This window comes from Dermochelys coriacea, chromosome 18, assembly GCF_009764565.3.
Source record: "Dermochelys coriacea isolate rDerCor1 chromosome 18, rDerCor1.pri.v4, whole genome shotgun sequence".
Classification (NCBI taxonomy): Eukaryota; Metazoa; Chordata; order Testudines; family Dermochelyidae; genus Dermochelys; species Dermochelys coriacea.
In genome coordinates, this window is record NC_050085.1 from 20,629,924 (window position 1) to 20,650,296 (window position 20,373).

At 46.7% G+C, this 20,373-nt stretch overlaps 1 protein-coding gene across 3 annotated transcripts in view; it reads left to right on the top strand.

Moving 5' to 3' along the window:
* Positions 1-3,879: 3,879 nt before the first annotated feature.
* Positions 3,880-20,373, top strand: part of AJAP1 (adherens junctions associated protein 1) — a 116,238-nt gene continuing 99,744 nt past the window's right edge. For all 3 annotated transcript variants that reach the window (XM_043499976.1, XM_038377096.2, XM_043499975.1), the window contains exon 1: positions 3,880-4,434. In XM_043499976.1, coding sequence (XP_043355911.1) covers positions 4,406-4,434 — 29 coding nt within the window. In that variant the 5' untranslated portion in view covers positions 3,880-4,405. The remainder of the gene's footprint in view (positions 4,435-20,373) is intronic.

Sequence of the window (20,373 nt, forward strand, 5' to 3'; positions counted from 1 at the left end):
TGTAAATTACAAACGGATGAGGGATTTTATGACCCGAAATGTCATTCCCAGGTATGCAGCTAGGACGACGACAATCAAATGTCTTGTGATTGTCGAAGCGGCCAAGACACAAGTCCTACCCTATGTACAATCGTATGCAACTGGCTCAGCAGGCTGCTTATCCTCCTCTGAAGCACCACGCACTGGCCACTGCTGGAGCCTCGGTGGGCCAGCGGACTACCCCAGCATTGCAAACCCTATGGCCCAGTAAAACGTCTGGCTAGTGTGTATTGTTAGATGGGGCTAGGGTGACCAGATGTCCCGATTTTATAGGGACAGTCCCGATTTTGGGGGACTTTGTCTTCTATAGGTGCCTATTACCCCCGTCCCCGTCCCAATTTTTCACCCTTGCTGTCTCGTCACCCTAGATGGGGCAGAAACACCCATTCCCAACCCTGAAGGGGAGCCGTGAGTGCCCCGGAGGACAGGGACCCATTATTACCCGTTCAGTGGAACCAGCAGGTGTCTGTGCAGCAGCTGAAGGGGGACCCCTACCTGCATCCATCCCTCTGCCCTCTCCCAATCATGCAGCCCCAGCACACTGCCCAGGCTGTCCTCCCACCCCCCTTCACTTCCCGCCCCCTCTCCAACTCCCTCTCCTTCCTAAGCAGCCCCTTCATCCCCCTGCTGCTCTGGGGACAGGTGGGAAACTTCCACAAGCCTCCCAGTTGCCATGGAAACACTATCCCGCGCTCCAATCCCAGCCCTCCCCAGCTCCTGAAAGGCTGAAGGGTGGTTGAAAGGAGCCGGTGACGGCACAGATCTCGGGATGAACCGCGAGGCAGTGCAATCACCCTCCCCGTACCCTGCCTTGTAACCCCACACAGCATAACGCCCCCCCCTGCAATCCTCCCGCCCTCAGATATGCGCGGCAACCCCCCCCCCCCACCCGCATCCCTATGTAGTGCAACCCCACTGCAATCCCCTATGCAACCCATGCGGTGTAACCCGTCTATGCAACACCAGATGCCCTGCAATCCCCTACGTACCCCTAGTAGTGCAACCCCCCAGATGCCCTGCAATCCCCTACGTACCCCTAGTAGTGCAACCCCCCAGATGCCCTGCAATCCCCTACGTGCCCCTAGTAGTGCAACCCCCCAGATGCCCTGCAATCCCCTACGTACCCCTAGTAGTGCAACCCCCCAGATGCCCTGCAATCCCCTACGTATCCCCAGTAGTGCAACCCTCCAGATGCCCTGCAATCCCCTACGTGCCCCTAGTAGTGCAATCCTCCAGATGCCCTGCAATCCCCTACGTGCCCCTAGTAGTGCAACCCCCCAGATGCCCTGCAATCCCCTACGTGCCCCTAGTAGTGCAACCCCCCAGATGCCCTGCAATCCCCTACGTACCCCTAGTAGTGAAACCCGCCAGATGCCCTGCAATCCCCTACGTGCCCCTAGTAGTGCAATCCTCCAGATGCCCTGCAATCCCCTACGTACCCCTAGTAGTGCAACCCCCCAGATGCCCTGCAATCCCCTACGTATCCCCAGTAGTGCAACCCTCCAGATGCCCTGCAATCCCCTACGTGCCCCTAGTAGTGCAATCCTCCAGATGCCCTGCAATCCCCTACGTGCCCCTAGTAGTGCAATCCTCCAGATGCCCTGCAATCCCCTACGTGCCCCTAGTAGTGCAACCCCCCAGATGCCCTGCAATCCCCTACGTACCCCTAGTAGTGCAACCCCCCAGATGCCCTGCAATCCCCTACGTACCCCTAGTAGTGCAACCCCCCAGATGCCCTGCAATCCCCTACGTACCCCTAGTAGTGAAACCCGCCAGATGCCCTGCAATCCCCTACGTGCCCCTAGTAGTGCAATCCTCCAGATGCCCTGCAATCCCCTACGTGCCCCTAGTAGTGCAACCCCCCAGATGCCCTGCAATCCCCTACGTATCCCCAGTAGTGCAACCCTCCAGATGCCCTGCAATCCCCTACGTGCCCCTAGTAGTGCAATCCTCCAGATGCCCTGCAATCCCCTACGTGCCCCTAGTAGTGCAATCCTCCAGATGCCCTGCAATCCCCTACGTGCCCCTAGTAGTGCAACCCCCCAGATGCCCTGCAATCCCCTACGTACCCCTAGTAGTGCAACCCCCCAGATGCCCTGCAATCCCCTACGTATCCCCAGTAGTGCAACCCTCCAGATGCCCTGCAATCCCCTACGTGCCCCTAGTAGTGCAATCCTCCAGATGCCCTGCAATCCCCTACGTACCCCTAGTAGTGCAACCCCCCAGATGCCCTGCAATCCCCTACGTATCCCCAGTAGTGCAACCCCCCAGATGCCCTGCAATCCCCTACGTATCCCCAGTAGTGCAACCCTCCAGATGCCCTGCAATCCCCTACGTGCCCCTAGTAGTGCAATCCTCCAGATGCCCTGCAATCCCCTACGTGCCCCTAGTAGTGCAATCCTCCAGATGCCCTGCAATCCCCTACGTGCCCCTAGTAGTGCAACCCCCCAGATGCCCTGCAATCCCCTACGTACCCCTAGTAGTGCAACCCCCCAGATGCCCTGCAATCCCCTACGTACCCCTAGTAGTGCAACCCCCCAGATGCCCTGCAATCCCCTACGTACCCCTAGTAGTGAAACCCGCCAGATGCCCTGCAATCCCCTACGTGCCCCTAGTAGTGCAATCCTCCAGATGCCCTGCAATCCCCTACGTGCCCCTAGTAGTGCAACCCCCCAGATGCCCTGCAATCCCCTACGTATCCCCAGTAGTGCAACCCTCCAGATGCCCTGCAATCCCCTACGTGCCCCTAGTAGTGCAATCCTCCAGATGCCCTGCAATCCCCTACGTGCCCCTAGTAGTGCAATCCTCCAGATGCCCTGCAATCCCCTACGTGCCCCTAGTAGTGCAACCCCCCAGATGCCCTGCAATCCCCTACGTACCCCTAGTAGTGCAACCCCCCAGATGCCCTGCAATCCCCTACGTATCCCCAGTAGTGCAACCCTCCAGATGCCCTGCAATCCCCTACGTGCCCCTAGTAGTGCAATCCTCCAGATGCCCTGCAATCCCCTACGTACCCCTAGTAGTGCAACCCCCCAGATGCCCTGCAATCCCCTACGTATCCCCAGTAGTGCAACCCTCCAGATGCCCTGCAATCCCCTACGTGCCCCTAGTAGTGCAATCCTCCAGATGCCCTGCAATCCCCTACGTGCCCCTAGTAGTGCAACCCCCCAGATGCCCTGCAATCCCCTACGTACCCCTAGTAGTGCAACCCCCCAGATGCCCTGCAATCCCCTACGTACCCCTAGTAGTGAAACCCGCCAGATGCCCTGCAATCCCCTACGTGCCCCTAGTAGTGCAATCCTCCAGATGCCCTGCAATCCCCTACGTGCCCCTAGTAGTGCAACCCCCCAGATGCCCTGCAATCCCCTACGTACCCCTAGTAGTGCAACCCCCCAGATGCCCTGCAATCCCCTACGTACCCCTAGTAGTGCAACCCCCCAGATGCCCTGCAATCCCCTACGTACCCCTAGTAGTGAAACCCGCCAGATGCCCTGCAATCCCCTACGTACCCCTAATAGTGCAACCCCCAGATGCCCTGCAGCCCCAGCTGGGCTGCAACCCCCAGATGCACTGCGATCCCCACGCAACCCCCTCTCCCATCCACTGCACACCCCCGCCAGTCCTCACGCCCCCCCGCGCAAGCCCCGAGGCGGAGCGGCGCAGACCCCAACGCCGCCTGAGCCGGGCCCGCCCCCGAGGCCGGGTGGGTGTCCGTGGGGGCGGGAGGGGGTCCCGCTGCTGACGGGGTGCAGCATCCTCCGGCGGGGGGGAGGGGGCGAGTGACGTCAGCCGGGGCTGGCCCACGCGGGCTGGGGACCCGCTGCCCGGGAGGCGCGCGGTGCAGAGCGGCCGGGCTGCAGCGAGGCATCGGCGGCGGCCGGGCTGAGCCCCTCCCGCCCTCCGCGGCGAGCCCGCCTCCCATGGGCTAGGCAGCTGGCGAGCCTGTGGGCCGGCTGGCAGCCGGAGACGCGGCTCGGGCGCACATGGGGCTGGCGGGTGCCTGGCGGGGGCAGCGCGGGGCTCCGGCAGCGCCTCGGAGAGCGACCTGACGCCCCGGGCAGGAGCCCTCTGCCCCCCCCCCCACCCCGCCGCCGGGGGTGCGCGGCGCTGCGGCTCCGCCGGCCCCGCTTCGATTCCGGGGGGGCTGCCCGGGGGAGCCGATGCGGGGCGGTCCGGGTCCCCAGCCGCCGCTGAGCGGGACGCGAGCTGACCTGGAGGACGCCCCGCTGTAGCCCGCCTTGCGAGCGAGAGGAGCAGGAGCCAGCCCCCCAACGCAGAGCTGCTTTGGAGCCCGGGGTGTCAGCGCGGGGCGCCCCAAATGGCTGGGGAGAGGAAGATCTGATCCTAAAACCTTTGAAACGTGACAATGTGGATGAAACCGCTTTTAGCAATCAGGTAAGAGGCGCGAGGGCACTTCCCCCCCCCCCCCCGGTTGGTTTTGGATCCTCATGAGTTTGTGTCGCCGGGTTCCCGGGATCCCGTTGTTTAGACCCCCCCCCCCCCCGCCGTTGGCGTGGATTGCACAAGATGAAATGAGCTTTTGCTTCCTCCGCTTTAGTTTTCGCCAGGCTGACAAGTGCCGGGCAGTTTCTCTTGCAGAGTTCTGGTGAATCAATACATTGTCGAGAAACCGGTTTAGTTGAAGATTAGACCTGACACGGCCAACCATGGTCAGTAGTTACTTTTCAGCCCAAGGGTTGATCTGATTTGCCCCATCCTGGGAACTTGGGTAGGACCAGATTCCTATATTGGGTGATTGAGTATGAAAATGCAATGCTGTGTGGAATCACTATTTCATCTAAAAAAGAAAAGGAGTACTTGTGGCACCTTAGAGACTAACAAATATCATCCAAAATTCATCTCTGCATCCATGTAATTATACAGTTCTACATAGGCTCAGTCCACGCACCAAGAAAATACCTTCTCCAAGCACATTGAGGATGTCTTTACAAAAGTATGCACATACATAGATATATAAAAACATTGCATAGAGGTTTTATCAACATGCTGATGGCTGCAGTGATGCTGACTGAAAAACTGCACTGGGTTAATGCGTGTCTATATAACTATCTGTTTGTAAATAACCATGTGTATATATATACAGGTGCATATGCTGCATAGGTTGTACACAGGTGTATGCAACAGTCTGTACGTACACATGGAAGCATATACACAGACATCGTTGTTTGATATATTTTTGTATTTGTCTGTTTAACTAGAAGGAAACAGTGGATGAATAGAGTTGTATAATAAAATAATGCTAGCATGTAAATATCTCCCTGTTCATCATCTTTTAAGAACGGAAGAAAAAAACAATTGCTTCTCTTGCCTCTAAAGTGATAGGTTGAAATAAATCATTGGGATTCAGATATTAATCTGATAAAAGGATTTATGCAGTATTTACACACACATATATAAATTACAAGTGCTGATGAAGGACAGACATGCTAAGGATAAGTGGTACCAGCTGTATTGAAGACTTAACTTCTGCCTGCAAGTATTTGTGTTCCTTGGAGATTGAACGTTTTGATACTCTGTAGAGTGATGGAGAAAAATTGTGAAAGCAAATGTGTTTTTCTTATGTCTCTCCACTGGGATGCACTAGACTCTTGCTTTGGACAGAGAAAGAAAGGAAAAGGAACCAGATTTTATGAGCAAACTCCCTCCTCCACTAAAATCTTTCCAAACACAGTGAATGATGATCAAGATTCATTGCAAAGCTGTGTGACTCAATCGTCTGTTTTGGGGGTTGTGTGTGTGTGCGCGCGTGCATTAACCATTATTCTCAGACTGATATATGTATAAGTCTGAGAGTATGGTTAATAGTACACTCTTTAAAATGCAGAAGTAAAATACCAATCTTGTAAAAACTCCAGGAAGTTTCTATGTAAGAGTAGACATCAGTTGGTTTATTGCATCAAGATAGTATCAACCTGATGTAGGATTATGTAGGAGTTTTCCTGTCACTATGGAAGGACATAAGGTGAGTGTTGCAGTGAACATTCCAATGAGCATATTGGTTAACATTTAGCAAATCTGTTTCACTGAACTGTACTAAAGAAAGGCCTTTTCACACAGATTGTGCTTTCCCAAGTGCGGGGCTGGAAGTAGCTATGATGGGCCTTTTAAAGAGTTTTAAAGCTGAGGTTAGGTATTGAGTTGAGTGTGAATCTAGATGGCTTGTCTACTTTCAGAGAAGTACTCAAACAGACCCTAGCTGGTCTTTGTTCCAGACAAAATGGAAATGCTCATTCAGTGACCTATCAAATTTAGTGTCTAATTTTCTCAGTGCTTTGCCTTCTGCCTCTTGTTTTCTATGAACTCCCGAAGCAGTAATCAGAAAACTCACAATTCTTCCAGGTGTTTCTTTAGTACAGTGAAGGGTATCATGTGATTACTTCTGGTAGGAAAGTAGGTAGGTAGACAGACAGACAGATGTGTGCAAGTTGTAGATTAATCAAGAACTACAACTGAAGGGGAACAGAATCTAAGTGTTATGTAACACATATTTATTACTACTGTGAAGTCATCTGGCTGAAGTCTTGTTCTTACTATGATGCTGCATATAGGAATCAAAAGCATGATTCTTTCTGCTGATGTTTGAATAATTAAAAGAATCATGATTTTTCTTTGTTTTCATTGTGTTTTAGTGGGGTTAAATTTAAAGGAGCAACATAGAAAAAATGACCAGTGAAGAATACGTTGCTCCATGATTCCCAGCAAGACACACCTAAGTGAAATTAAAGAGGATTGTACTATGATTTTGGTTGAATGGGTAAAATAGAGTTTAAGTCACAAAAATAAGCTGTGTCTGCTGTTTGGAAGAATGTTATTAATGTGTATGTTTTTATTTTTCTGGTGGGACAGTCATATAGCCTCTTCCAGTCTCTTGCTGTAGGGAGCTGTGGGTCCAAGTGTCTGCTGGACAGACTTCTCTGCTCATTCCAGATTACTGCCTTTGCATGATGGTTTGCTTTGCTGTATAGCACCAGTACAAACTACTTATAAAATTGTGCTACGCAGCTGTCACTCTGCAATTGAAAACTGGGGGCGGGCGGGGGGAGGGATGTGAGGCTGCTGAAATGGACAGGTTGAGATGAAAGTAGTAAACAATCCTAACCTAGCAGGGGCATTGACAACATGAGACGAGGTCTTTTCCATCACTAAGTCACCGTGTGTCTGCAGCACAGACCTGGTCTCATTAGGGTCGGGGGCTTTTTTTTTTTTGGTTGGTGGTGAGCCTTGAGCCTGGAGAGGCCAACAGAGTAGGCAGTGTGAACTGAATTTTGAGAGAGCTGTGTTTAGGATAGCAGAGACCTTAAGCACCTGATCCAAAGCCCTTTGATGCTAATGGGGACTTTCCCACTGACTTCACTGGGTTTGGGACCAGGCCCTAAGAGAGAACTGTCCACTGACTTTTAATCAAGCTCTTGCTTAAGCTCTGGAGTATGGAGAGGTTTTATTGTTTATTTTTATATACTTTATATTATTTTTCCTGAGCTTCTTACTGTGAGATTAGTGTATATACATAGCCACCCACCAAATCTGGGGTGGTGAGAGTCACGTGATTAATTCAAGAGCCAGGTGCCCAATAAATGTATCATGCATCTTGGACTTGTGGGAAGAGGGCAGTGGATGCAGCCAATCTCCCTGCACCTATTGTAACATCCCAGCCCTTAAAGCATCTTCAGACTGTCACAATCAATCAGTGAGGGAGATGCTGTTTAGTAGCAAGGATGAGGTCTTTAATGTGTCTGTGGTATGAAAATTGTGTCCACAATGACCCTATGGAATTACTGCTAGCTCAAGTATGAAAGATATTTTTCATTGCTTCCCCCAACTTGAATTGACTGGAAGGTGAAGGCAACAGTGAAGTAGACAGGGTTGTGGTGTCAGGGTAGAACTTGTAGAAGACAATACTCATGGAAACATCAGAGACCTCTGCTCTTTAGTGCTTAAGCCTTAAACTATCAACATGAAAGCCATGGCTATCACTTCCCTCTCCTGATCACTTTAGGGGTTCCTTTGTTATTCCTCTGGAGTCCCACACACATTTCCATCTCCTCGGTACTGTAGTCCCCGCTTGGCCTTATCAGCTCTCTCTCTCTGCCTCTGTTTCATTTTTAAGAAGAGATAACAAGTAACTTTACTCCTAACCTTTTCTGCTGCTGCAGCCTTTCTCGCCAGCTTCCGCTTCAACTCTAATTACATTCTGGCTTTATTTCTGACCTTTCTCCTGTAATTTTTCTCATTTTCCTTTAAGAGCCACTAGGGAAGCAACATCAAAAAAAAGCAAAAGACCCTTCCAGCTCCCAGTTCACCCCAGCACCTTCTCCCCCTCTAGGCCATCATGGCTGAGAGGGATGTTTCTCTGGTCCCCCCAATGAAACTGATATCTCCTGCTCCAAGGGCAAAGCTGCAGGGTCTGCAGCAGCAGTTGTCAGCTTGGAAACCAGTTGTGGTCCTAAAGCAAGTAGGAACAAGACTAACTCCTAGACTCTTAACTCCAGTTTATCTTCAGTTCTAGCTTCTTCATTTCTTTAAATGGGAACTTTCCACTTCCAAAATTCTTCTGGGCAGAGACAGTGAGTGATCCTCAAGAGACCCAATCTCTTTTAACAATTTTCTGATTACCCCCCAGCCACTGAGAGCTTCCATTAATAGTTGTTATCCTGACCAGCACTGCAGCTACCCTGATCCATCCCATCCCACTCAGGTACAGGAGTTATTAGTGCCATGTCCAGAAATGTGATTGTCCTGTGGTAAATTGAACTGCAGCTATATATGTATAAACCCAACAAAATTGGGAGTTTCACATATTAGCTCTTCTTTCTTTTAGCTGTAGCTGTGAACATTCCTTCTTTAGGTGGAAATTGGATATTTTAAACAATATTGCATAGTCTTTACAGCATTTTCAGATCAAAACCTATTGATGGTATAAATAAACATGTTGTTTGCAGTTTCCCTTTGGTTATGTAAAACAAGTCACTAAGCATATAACCTGGCATATTTGCATTGAGATAACTTTAATGGCCTTATAGTTAGTGCTAAAACAAAAAGTTAATGTGCATTTCTCTCATCAAGTTCACACAGATTCAGCGAGCCATCAAAGATGTGAACCTTGCATTCTCAGTGCTAGTGTGAATACCAAATAGTGGGAGTTAATGGTTTTCACTAAAGAGGTTTTCATGTCTAGTAAATCCATGCCATGTCTGAGTCCCAGCAAGCTGTTGCTGGATGAATTGATTGCCACAGAAATTCATCTAGTGTCAGCGACTATGATAGTTATCAGCTACAATAATACTTGAATAAACTGCACTTTTATGCAGCAGTTCATCCCTTGTAACAGGCAGCAATTTCACAGATGAGAAAAAGGGAGATATGCTGATATGAACACCCCTCTTCCCGGTGGTATGAATAATTGTTGTAATAATATTGGAATCATCACATTATTGCCTTTTATTGTGTGTATTCAACAGAGTGAGAGCTGGAAGCTGGCTGAGTCACTGAGCAAGCACCTCAGCCTGCAGATGCTTTGGAGGCTTTTATTCTGGAGCACCTGGTCCCTGGGCTGAGCTCACCAAGGAGCTTCGTAGAGATTGTACCTCGTGTTCTCCAGGGTGGGGTCCAGCTTGCATTTCTCTGCTATGCTTGAACCATGGAACAGCAAAAATTTCTGCATTAGACATGCCTGAGTGCTGTCCTAAAATGCCTCTGCTGGCCCTAGGAAAGCTACTTGCCAGTCCAGCATTCGCTTACACAGTGACCCACTGATTCCTAGATTTCCCCATGCTGTCTTTTGGAAGAGTGCACCGTAGCTCATCCGTATCCATAAAAATGATACCTTGGATTGTTGTATGGATAAATGCAATGTTAGAATGATCAACTGGCTGCCCATCTGCTCTGGGGTTTCGTACAGTACTGCTTCAGTTTGCCTTATATAACAGTCATATGTTTAAAATAAGTCATTGCTAAATTTTCTTCAAAGGATAACATGCAAGCAGCGTCTAAACTGCTGTGAAGATTAGCTCTGAAAGCCGACTGTATGTCTGATCTCAATTTTTCCTTTTGAAGTCTGGCCCAAGAGGCCTCATTGTTACCCGGTGCTGTTTATGTGTGTATACAAGCAGTGGAGAGACATGAGCCGAGCTGCCTCACTCAGCAGCTTTATAGGGTATATGTGGCCGCTCTGGGCATGTCTGAGATTCATTATGAAAATATGCTTACATCTTTAAATGTAGCTAAGAGGAGACTGACTAGGAGGAAAGATTAAGGGAATTAAATATGCACAGCCTGGAAGAATGGAAGACACGGTTCTAGTGTGCAGATACCATACAGAATGGAGGAAAGCATTACTGTAATTAGTTAGGAGTGATGATAAATGGTTTACAGTAACTCAAGACCAGTCCTGTTTGGATACTGTAGGAAGAATCCCTTCTACCTCCTCCTCCTCCACAGAACAAACCGTATTGCCTAGGACTAACCCAGGGAATGGATCCACAATCCAAGATAGTTGGTGGAATTCAGACCCCTCAATATCCCCAAGTCCCAGCTTGGCAAACACCTCTTGGGTGCTACCACTCTAAGGGACACTCAAAGAAGCCTAGTGAAAATGAGGAGGGAATGGAGGGGGAAGGCTTCTTCTTGTTTTTCCTTTGGACTTGCCAAAGCTGGGACCTGGCCTAAACATCCAATACTGCACGCTAAATAGTCCCAGAGATGAACATCTCCCATTTTATGGGTGGTGACAGTGAGGCACAGAGAGATCATGGCCAAGATTTCCAAAAGTGACTAGTGGTTTTGGGTGCCCAACGAGGTCTGATTTGTCTGAAAGTGCTGAGCACCTGACTACTGCACTAAAGTCACCTGGAAATAGAACAATAGATATTTAACAGTTATAAATATCTATAAGACAAACCTCTGAATCCAACTGTTCCTTTGAAGAAAGAGTCAGAACAGTAGTGCATATTTCTTTTGACTCATTTTATTTTGACCTCTGCTATAGAGCTTGGTGGTTACAACCGACATAATTTCTTATGATAGGGATGCACTTAATTTAATTTCGCTCTGAAAGATGTTGAGGGAATTTGGACTGCTGAGAGGTTTAAACTCAATCTCTGTTGCCCGAACTTAACTGTGGGAGATTTACTCACCTTCATCTTCAACATTAATTTTAGTTTTAGGGAGATTCTTTCTGAACTGAATATTTGGCCTGGCATTGAATCTCTGCAACTTTCCAGCTTTTATCATTTTCTTCTCCGGTCTCAGCATCTGTACGAGTCAATTCTGCATTAAAACCTGCCTCCGACCATTGTCTTGGAATGGCTTTAAGCTGGTTAGTACATATCTGTTAAGAGATACGTGCTCAGACACTATGGTGATGGGTGGCACTGTAAAACCCTAAGATAGATACATAGATCATTAACTAGAAAATAAGAGAAATTCTTCTTCCTGCAGCATGTATTTGATAATTCTGGGAAGTATTTTAATTAAATAATACAGGGAAAGGGCTTTGTAGTTTTAGTATTACAGGTCCTCTAGGAATGAACTGTTTTCAAGCAGACTCTTTGCAGTTCAGTTCTGACCCAACAACATAAACATCTCAGTTTCTCTAAGGTGCACAAGAGTATTAGGAAGCAGATCCTTTTTGATGAGGTTTACTAGGTAAACGACTGAAAATGAGCGATATGGAAAAAAACACAAATTATATTAGCAGAGCTAGCTGCAGTTACACAAGCAAGCATACAGACATTTCTGAAACACACACAATGTAACAGCAAGGTGCATGGTACCCTTTAAAGGAAGGTCTCTTTGGGTTTCTTTCTCCTGAAGGTGATTACTCTTTGGAATTCCTTGGCTCAGAGATTCTCTGGCCTAGCAGGTTCCACATTACTGGGAATGAAGAAGACATGGAAGACAGGTATCAGTGAGTATATCAACGTATAAAATAGGATTGAATATTGAGCAGTGAAGAATCATGCTATTTAATTTAATCTCATCTGTCTCTCAGGGTGTTTCTAAGGTGCCCAGTCACCATAGTATTTGGGCACAGGGGCTCACATGGCTCACAGGGTTGAACTTGCTAACTACAAAGTAGGAAATTTTTTCCCCCCTCAAAACATATTGATGAGGAGCTTGAGGTCTTCATCAGCTTCCCGTGGAGCACCGAACAAGGAGTAAAGATGGAAAGGGCCTATGAGCATAAAGTCTTGAGGCCTGCTAGCAAAACTTTGGGGCCTTCCATACAGACTCCTTCTTCCATTACTCCTTGCATGGTCTCTTGTCACCTCATGCTTCAGGGTTTACACCAGCCTACTATTAGGGATTAGTATGAGACCTCCAAGGGAGAGATTATCCCACATCTGCCTCCTGCAGTGTTTCTTGCCCCTTATTCTGAAGAATACAGTACTGGCCAGTGTCAGAGACAGGACTAGATGGACCTATATCTCCCCTCAACTCCTTAGTTTTACTTCTAAATTAAACCTCCCAGTTCCACCCCCAGCAGCAATCAGCTGGGTCCAGCACCGACATCTGCTACCCTGCCTCAATGTTCTGGCTGTTCCCCCTTCTAACTCCAGGGAACCTGGTCTCCAGAGAACACCCTGGGAACATCCCTTAATACTCCAATAATAGACATCCTGCAATTTCAGGAGAGCCTCAGTCTTTCCATTCTTCTTTTTCAAAGATTATTTAAAGAGAAACCTCGGTACCTAAAAAGATCATGATCTGTTGTTGCAGTGTGTCATACACATTAACGTTCAGCTGAGCAGTGGCACCTGAAGGTCTGGAAAGTCACCTGAATCAAGCAGTACGGAAAAACCTTTCCTTCAAGGTTTTGAAGACTAATATTTTATCTGGAAGGCCCCTTTCCAAGGAGATCATTTCAGAGCTAACTGGATGGATCAGTAGATAGTGGTTGGTTTGCCTAGGATTTCCCTTTGGATTTTAATGATCTCAGGTGCTGGCTTAGGCTAGGTACTTGGTGAAGTGGAAATGCTAGTTAGTTTCAGTGTGTGAGTAACAATAAGGAGCAGACACCATATGGCAAAAGGGAGTTTAAGTTCCTTGCCCAGCCAGCCCTTTCAGTCTCCTGATGTCCAAAGGTGGGATAAAGACATCAGCGGAGAACCCCAAATGCAGGGGAATTAGGATGAGTTGGAGATAAATTTCCTTAACATTTCCTTCTATTAGTGCTCAGTGATGCAGCATTTCTGATGCCAAGCAACAATAAGAGGGAGAGCAACCAGGCTTGCTGGAGAGGGATGCACAATTGTGCCTGATATAAGCATGTTCCCAGGCAGTGGGGACATTTAAAAGAAATAGAGCCAGCTAGTATAGAGATAATGACCTCTGCCAGAGTGATACCTCAAATCTTATCATTGCCTGCAACCGCTCAAGTGGTGAGAAGGGGAAGAGACAGCCTGTGAGATCAGGATTCAGTTGCATTAAGACAACACTGTTTCTCAGCACAGGGTCACCCGCCCATCCCAGTATATAACCACAGAGAAATGCTTCTGAGCTTGCTTCTCTTATAACCTCTGCAGATAGCATATTCCACTCCAGCTGAGTCCAGCTCCGCCCTCCCCACCCAGGCTGGGCTCTCTGACAGTCAATGAAGAGAGGGCAAATACCTGGGTGAGATCTGCTGTTCAGGGAGTTAACCCTAGTCAGGCCAGCTGCTGGAGGGGTCTAAACACCAGGTACTAAATCCTCTCATCTACAGGGGCTTAAATTGGAGCTACTCCATTGATTCTTCTGGATTTACTCTGGTGTATCAGAGCAGAATCTGGCCCCTGATACTCCCTCTCCTTCCATTGCCCATGGCAGTTCCATTATTTTTTCATTTTAAGTTGTCCTGTGAATTCTAGAGCTGGTGGAAGGTGTGGAGTCACCAGGGCACAGGCAAGACTATGCACCCTACCCTGCTGTGCCTCTGATGGTATCTGGAGAACCCCCTGTCGCGGTCAGAATGGAGCGCAGTCTGTACACCCTTTCTGCCCTTGGCTCTCGGCTCATGCTGCCCGCTGGGTTCCCAGATTTGATTCTGTTTTTGGTGCTGTTGGGATCCGGGGATAGGCAATATCTTTTATTGGACCAACTTCTGCTGGGGAGAGAGACCAGCTTTCAAGCTGCACAGAAAGCTTGTCCCTCTCACCCCACAGAAGTTGGTCCAGTAAAAGATATTGCCTATCCCACCTTGTCTCTCTAATATCCTGGGACCGACACGGCTGCAGCTACACTGCAGGGGACCCAGCAGACATTTTGTGTGGACCCCTGAACATCTTTTGATCTCAGGTATTTAGTTGGCTCCCATCGCTGCAGTGTCCAAGTGCCTTGCAGTCTAATGTATTTATTCTCACAACACCACTATGAAGCAGGGTAATACTATGATCCCCATTTTACAGATGGGGAATTGAGCACAGAAAGACCAAGGCCTTAATCCTCAAAGGTATTTAGGTTCCTAACTTCCATTCAAATCAGTGGAGGTTAGATACCTAAATATCTTTGAGGATCTGGGCCTAAATGACTTGCTCAAGGCCCACAGGAAATTAGAACAGCAGGAAATTGTACTCTGGTCTCTGAAGTCCCAGATTATGCCCCTAATGCCTGGATCATCTTTCCTCTTTCATAATTGACAATAGCGGCTGGCTTGTACTGAATTGAAGTTAGAGGATAAAAGCTACCGAGTTCGTTTGCTGATCTCTCTAAGCAATGCAGCACCCACCCCCTCTTTGCTAGTTATCATGAAGACATTAAACTTAAGTAAAAAAAAACCCACCCCGACTCTCTCTGGGCATAAAGCATTTGATACTGTTCATAGAAATGTTCATTTTCAATTTTAGTCTGAAAAATGCCATCTCTGAAGAATTGTGATTTATAAATAAAGGGAGGAATTATATTTCAAGTCAAATAAAATGTGATTTAAAAAAAAACAAACCCATGCTCTGAAGATCTTTCTCACAAGCTGTAATTTAATGGAAATGTTATTGCATTGGCAAGTGCATTGTATTCTTTCTTATAATAGCTACTGGTACTTAATAAATTCTGATAAGTAATACCACCAACAATTATAAATACAGTGCTCTTTTCACATGATACAGCATGTGAATTTGTGCTTGCTGCTTTAGGATATAAATGCCATTTCTTAGTGTTTCCTCTTGTTCGGAGCCCTTGCCTGCGAGTATCACAAAATGTTTCTGTATTTCTGTAATGAAGAAGGAGGATCTGTACACATCCAGCAAGAGAAGTGAGATGCACAGGCAGACAAGAAGTATGGACTGAATTTACCTCTGGGCATGTTTTTAACTGCCCACAGTACAAAATGCTGTAAGTGTAATGTATGTGTCAAAGCTGGGAAGCAGGGCCAAACACTGGAATTTTTCTCAGCCTTTAATCTAGTGAAATCCCAATTGAACTCCAAGGGAGTTTTGCCTGAGTAATGGCTCTGTAAAAACCGATTTAAAAAGCTCAGAATCTGGTCCTGTCTGTCAGTAGTAAAGAATCTCTTGCCAAAGGAATAAGGTTTGTGCTGGCACGGTGTGTGTGAGCCTGTGTTTGTGAGCTGAAGGAGCGAGTGAACATATGTGAGTGTGCCCCAGTGAGGCAGAAACGAATGCACAAGGGAGCTTGTGCAGATGTAGCTGTGTGTGTGTGACAGAGGGAGTGTACGGACTGAGCGAGAGAGGATGGAAGGGGGGTTGTGTAGGTGTGTGTGTGTGTGTGTGAGAGAGTGGAGGGCTGAGTATGTTTGAGACACTAAGTACTATGAGGGGAATGGAGGGTTTGATCGTACACGTTGAAGTCAGTGGCGCAACTCCCAGACTGGGCAGTTCTAGGCCGTGAATAAGAAGTGGAATGTATAAAGCCTTAATGGGATAAAATCCAAGACGTGGGTCCCAGCCACTTCCTTGTCTTTTTATGGTACTCAAATAAAAACACGCTTTTATGGAATTTAACCACAACCTCTTGGCAATCATTCACTCCCATCTAAAGGCCGCTTTGTCATAGCAATGTGCTGCTTAAAACTTACTGCTGCTGAAGAAATATTTGTTTTGCTAAACTCTCGAGCATTGGTTTATAGCTCTATAAATAAGAGATGTAAATGGCAGGTTAGCTGAGTAACTATATTAGAAATTGTGATGCTCAAAAGTTACAAGGACTAGTTGATCACCATTCAGGAAGCAAGATGTGTCTGGGTAGGTTAAGAGCAACTAGTCAGACCTGTATGTTTTGCTATTTTAATGTCTATTATTTAGGATAAGTGGCAGAGCTTGGACTAGACCTCATAACTCCTTGCTTTGTACTTAGTCCCCTAGACTTGACCCTGCATGCTGTAGAAGGCTTGGTGTACCATGTGTTCAGGTGTTAGCAATGTCACCTTTTCCAGGTGTAATGTTTGCCCCATTTAATTAATTCCCTAAAATGACACACCACCTTGTGTTATGATGTCACCGCCCCCTCTTCCTCAAACAAGGCTTTAAATAATGGAGTGTTAATTAATGCTAAATTGACATGGATTAGAGCATCCACTTCAGTACCCAATGAAACTGCAGTGATTAATGCCATGGAAGCAAACAGGAAATGAATGAATAATTATTTCCTGCTTCTTCAGCAGTGTGATCAGACACCTGCCTTGCCCCTTTGGAATCACTTTCACTTGACCAGTTGAGGTGCCATATTGTGAATCTCTGAAGAGCAAGTGTGTCACGTACCCTGTGCTAAATCTCATGTGTTTTTAATAAACTTTTTCTCCGCTTGGAACTTCACGTGTTGGAATTTTTGATTTGAAAAAAGCTGCATCTCCTAAAGGAATAAGCTCATTTTGTTACAAGCAGTTGACATTTAATAGGTTTTTCTCATGAATGAATGTGGAGATGCTTTATATGCCTTATTGTTCCTTCCTTTATAAGAGGCTCTGTACTTCTCTTTAGCAGTGAAGTTCCATAAAATGAAAAATTCAAAACTTATTCTGGGTTCCAGTCAAAGTGACACATTCTCTGCCAAAATTAATTTTGTTAGTTTTGTTGCAACAGAACGGAAACATTTGTTATGGGCTTTACCTTGAGGCTAGGCAGCACAAGCTGCTTTTAAGAGGAAAGGATTAAATTCATTATACTCTGTTTTCATCCTTCTCTGACCTGAAAAGGTCCAGGCCCCTAAGCTTTGCAAACCAGCTGTTATGTGGACATGGCACTGATCTCTCAGATCACACATGCCCTGGTGCTCCCAGCTGGACCTTCATTTTTTGCAAGTGCAAACAATTGTGGGGACAAAGTTGCTCCCGTGTGTATTGTTGGGTCTTTTGCAAAGATAAGTTCTGTTCCCATCAAGAGCTGAGTTTCCCCTGTTATCTGTGAAAGCATCTCATAGTGATGGTGAAGTACAGAAGACCAGACCAAGGGTTCTTCAGCAGGACTTGTATTTTAGAGGGGCCTGGGATTGACTCAGTACTAGTTTCACATTGGTCTGCAAGAATCCAGTGAGTCCCCTATTCCTTTTTTCCCCAGGGAATGTAAGAGGTGACACCTGAAAAGCTATAGCCTCATCTTGCATTATGGCTATCAGAAATTGTAGTATGATATAGATTTGCGATATAGAGATGGAAGCCTATATGGGGCTACATGGGGAGGATATTTTAGGCTCCTGCTCTTAGTTCAGTGAAGTCTGTCACCAGAGCCCAGTCAAGGGGCCTAATTCTCCTCTCACATCAGTGTAAATTAGGAGTAACTGTTGAAGTCAATGGAGTTAAAGTGGTGTAAGATGGGTGCATTTGGAGTATTCTGGGGGGAAGAACTCTCAATTACAACACAGCTTCTGTTGCATGGACAAAGCCAATGGTGCGAGGGGTGAGCCCTGAAGCACAGCGCCTTCACTGCTGCCTTCACTTTCTGAAATCAAGAGCCAGATGGCTATTAAAGTCACAGTGACACCAGCGTGAATGCCTAGAACTATTGTATCCCCGTGGTGCAGTGTGTCCCTGTGGTGCAATGTGTGCAGTGTGTCCCTATGGTGCAGTGTGTCCCTGTGGTGAAATGTGTGCGATGTGTCCCTGGGGTGTGATGTGTCCCCACGGTGCAGTGTGTGAAATGTGTCCCCGTGGGGTGTGTGTGTGCGTGTGTGTATGTATGTATGGGGGGGGGTAGAAGTAAAGGAGTGTCAGGCACAGAAACGTGAAGCAATGGAAGGCCAAGAATGGTGGCCTGCCAGCCTACCCTTTCCTACAGGAACGCCTACAAGAAGCTGAGGTCAGGCTGCATCTGTGTCTCATTAAGCAATAATGAGATTGCTTTATTTCAAGCTTTACAGTTTATTCAATGAGGAAGGAGAAACCCCTCATCCTCATCTCCAGTCTTCCAGGTTGAGACCCTGGACTCCCCTTTGCAGAGAATTATTTGAAATGTTCTATATTTCTTGCAAAAGTCTTTTCTTTTTAACAAATTGCAGCTCAATCTAATATCTGACTAGCAATTAGACTTGACAGCATCTGTGCCCACAAACATGCTCCTTACAAAAAATAATGCCTCTGATGATTCACATTCACCTTTATCCTGCAGAAGTTCACCCCTACTGTTACTGTAACCATTATTGCCTCAGTCAAAAGTCTGCATGCTGCCAAGATGAGGCTGTGATCTTCTTCTCTGTGTGTAATAAGATGGCCGTGGCAAAAAGAATTTCTATTCTGCACAAAAAGGAAAAAAAAAGAAGAAAACGTGCTTTACACTAAAGAAATGTTTCATAGTAGCAGCCGTGTTAGTCTGTATTCGCAAAAAGAAAAGGAGTACTTGTGGCACCTTAGAGACTAACACATTTATTAGAGCATAAGCTTTCGGTGCATCCGATAAAGTGAGCTGTAGCTCACGAAAGCTTATGCTCTAATAAATGTGTTAGTCTCTAAGGTGCCACAAGTACTCCTTTTCTTTTTAAAGAAATGTTGTGGACCTCTATGTGAAGGAGTCAGAGCCATTCCCCCAGGATTGCTCTTAGTATCTTAGGTTTTTTGTTTTTCTCCATCTTTTTAGCTTGTTTTCATTTTCTGTTACTTAGAACTGAGCTATAAAACTCCTCCAGAAGCAAGCCACAGTCAGCAGTTTCAGCAGCCTTCGAAGATGTTTTTTTTTTTAATTGAATCTTGTGTTTTTAGGGATGAAAGTGACACTAGAGCAGAAACTGGGACAGACAAGGACCTCCCTGGCACAGCAGAATGGGCTGACATGAGAGTTTCCAGGGTTCTCAACATCGGTTGTTGTAGCTGTGTACTTTTATTTTGAAAGCCTGGATGCTGGCAAAGTGGTTAAGCCCCATACTTACCCATAGCACTGTATAAATAATAAACAGTTCAGCTATTGCACTGTGTAGGGTATCCCTGTTCCTGCTGCCTCTCGTTCTACTCGGAGTAAATGAACCGTGTTTATTCTGCTAGAAAAGTACAGAAGAGACTGTCTTTGTCACATACAGCACCCAGCACAATGGGGCCTTGATCTATGACTAGGTATTACCACAATACAGATAATAATAGTAATGATTATATTCTACCCTTGGTTTTGTATCCATATCTTTGTATCCATAGCCTTGTTGCACTAGGGCAGACATGCTTGAAGCCAGTGGAGTGGCTACGTCAGAATCTCTCTCTTCTCCAGCACCTAAACTGAACCTTGCTTGTTCCAGCTCAAAAAGCCTGCCTAATTTCTCTGGTACATGATTGATTTGTCCTTTTAATGAGAGAAGTGCCCAGGAAATGAGGCAGGGCTCTTTAATAAGAAAAAAATGACCTGCGTGAAGATGCAGCAACTGGAGTTGAGAGGCCATGGATTTTTGAAGGCATGAGACCTGGTCTGGAAGGTTTGCTAAAGTCTTCAATTACATCATTTTCACACACAGTTTCTGTTTGGTTTCATCTAAAAGGGAAACTTCTTTGACTTCCTGTAGACAAAGTTGTAGGGGCTGAGTCTTCTCTCGCTTGAACTGGTTTTAAACCCATGTTACTCCATTCAATTCAGTGGAATTACTTCTGATTTACACTGGTGAAGGTAAGAGGAAAACCAAGGCCCCATGTATTTTAAGGCCCAACCCTGCAAACACTACTAAGTGTAGTGCTTACTTCTGAGAGTAACTGAGCACATCGGGAGTACTCACTAAGCACTACTCTCAGTGCTAAGTATTTGCTAGATTGAATAGTGTCTCACTGAGACCTGGACATCACCAGCTGTGGCAGTTACAATGACAATAATAATATAATGTAGTTACAATTCAACTCGACTCTTTTTTTTGCTGATGTAGGTTTTCATGAGTGACTAAATTACCAGGTATTGCAGCAAGTGTGCAGTGAGATGGAAG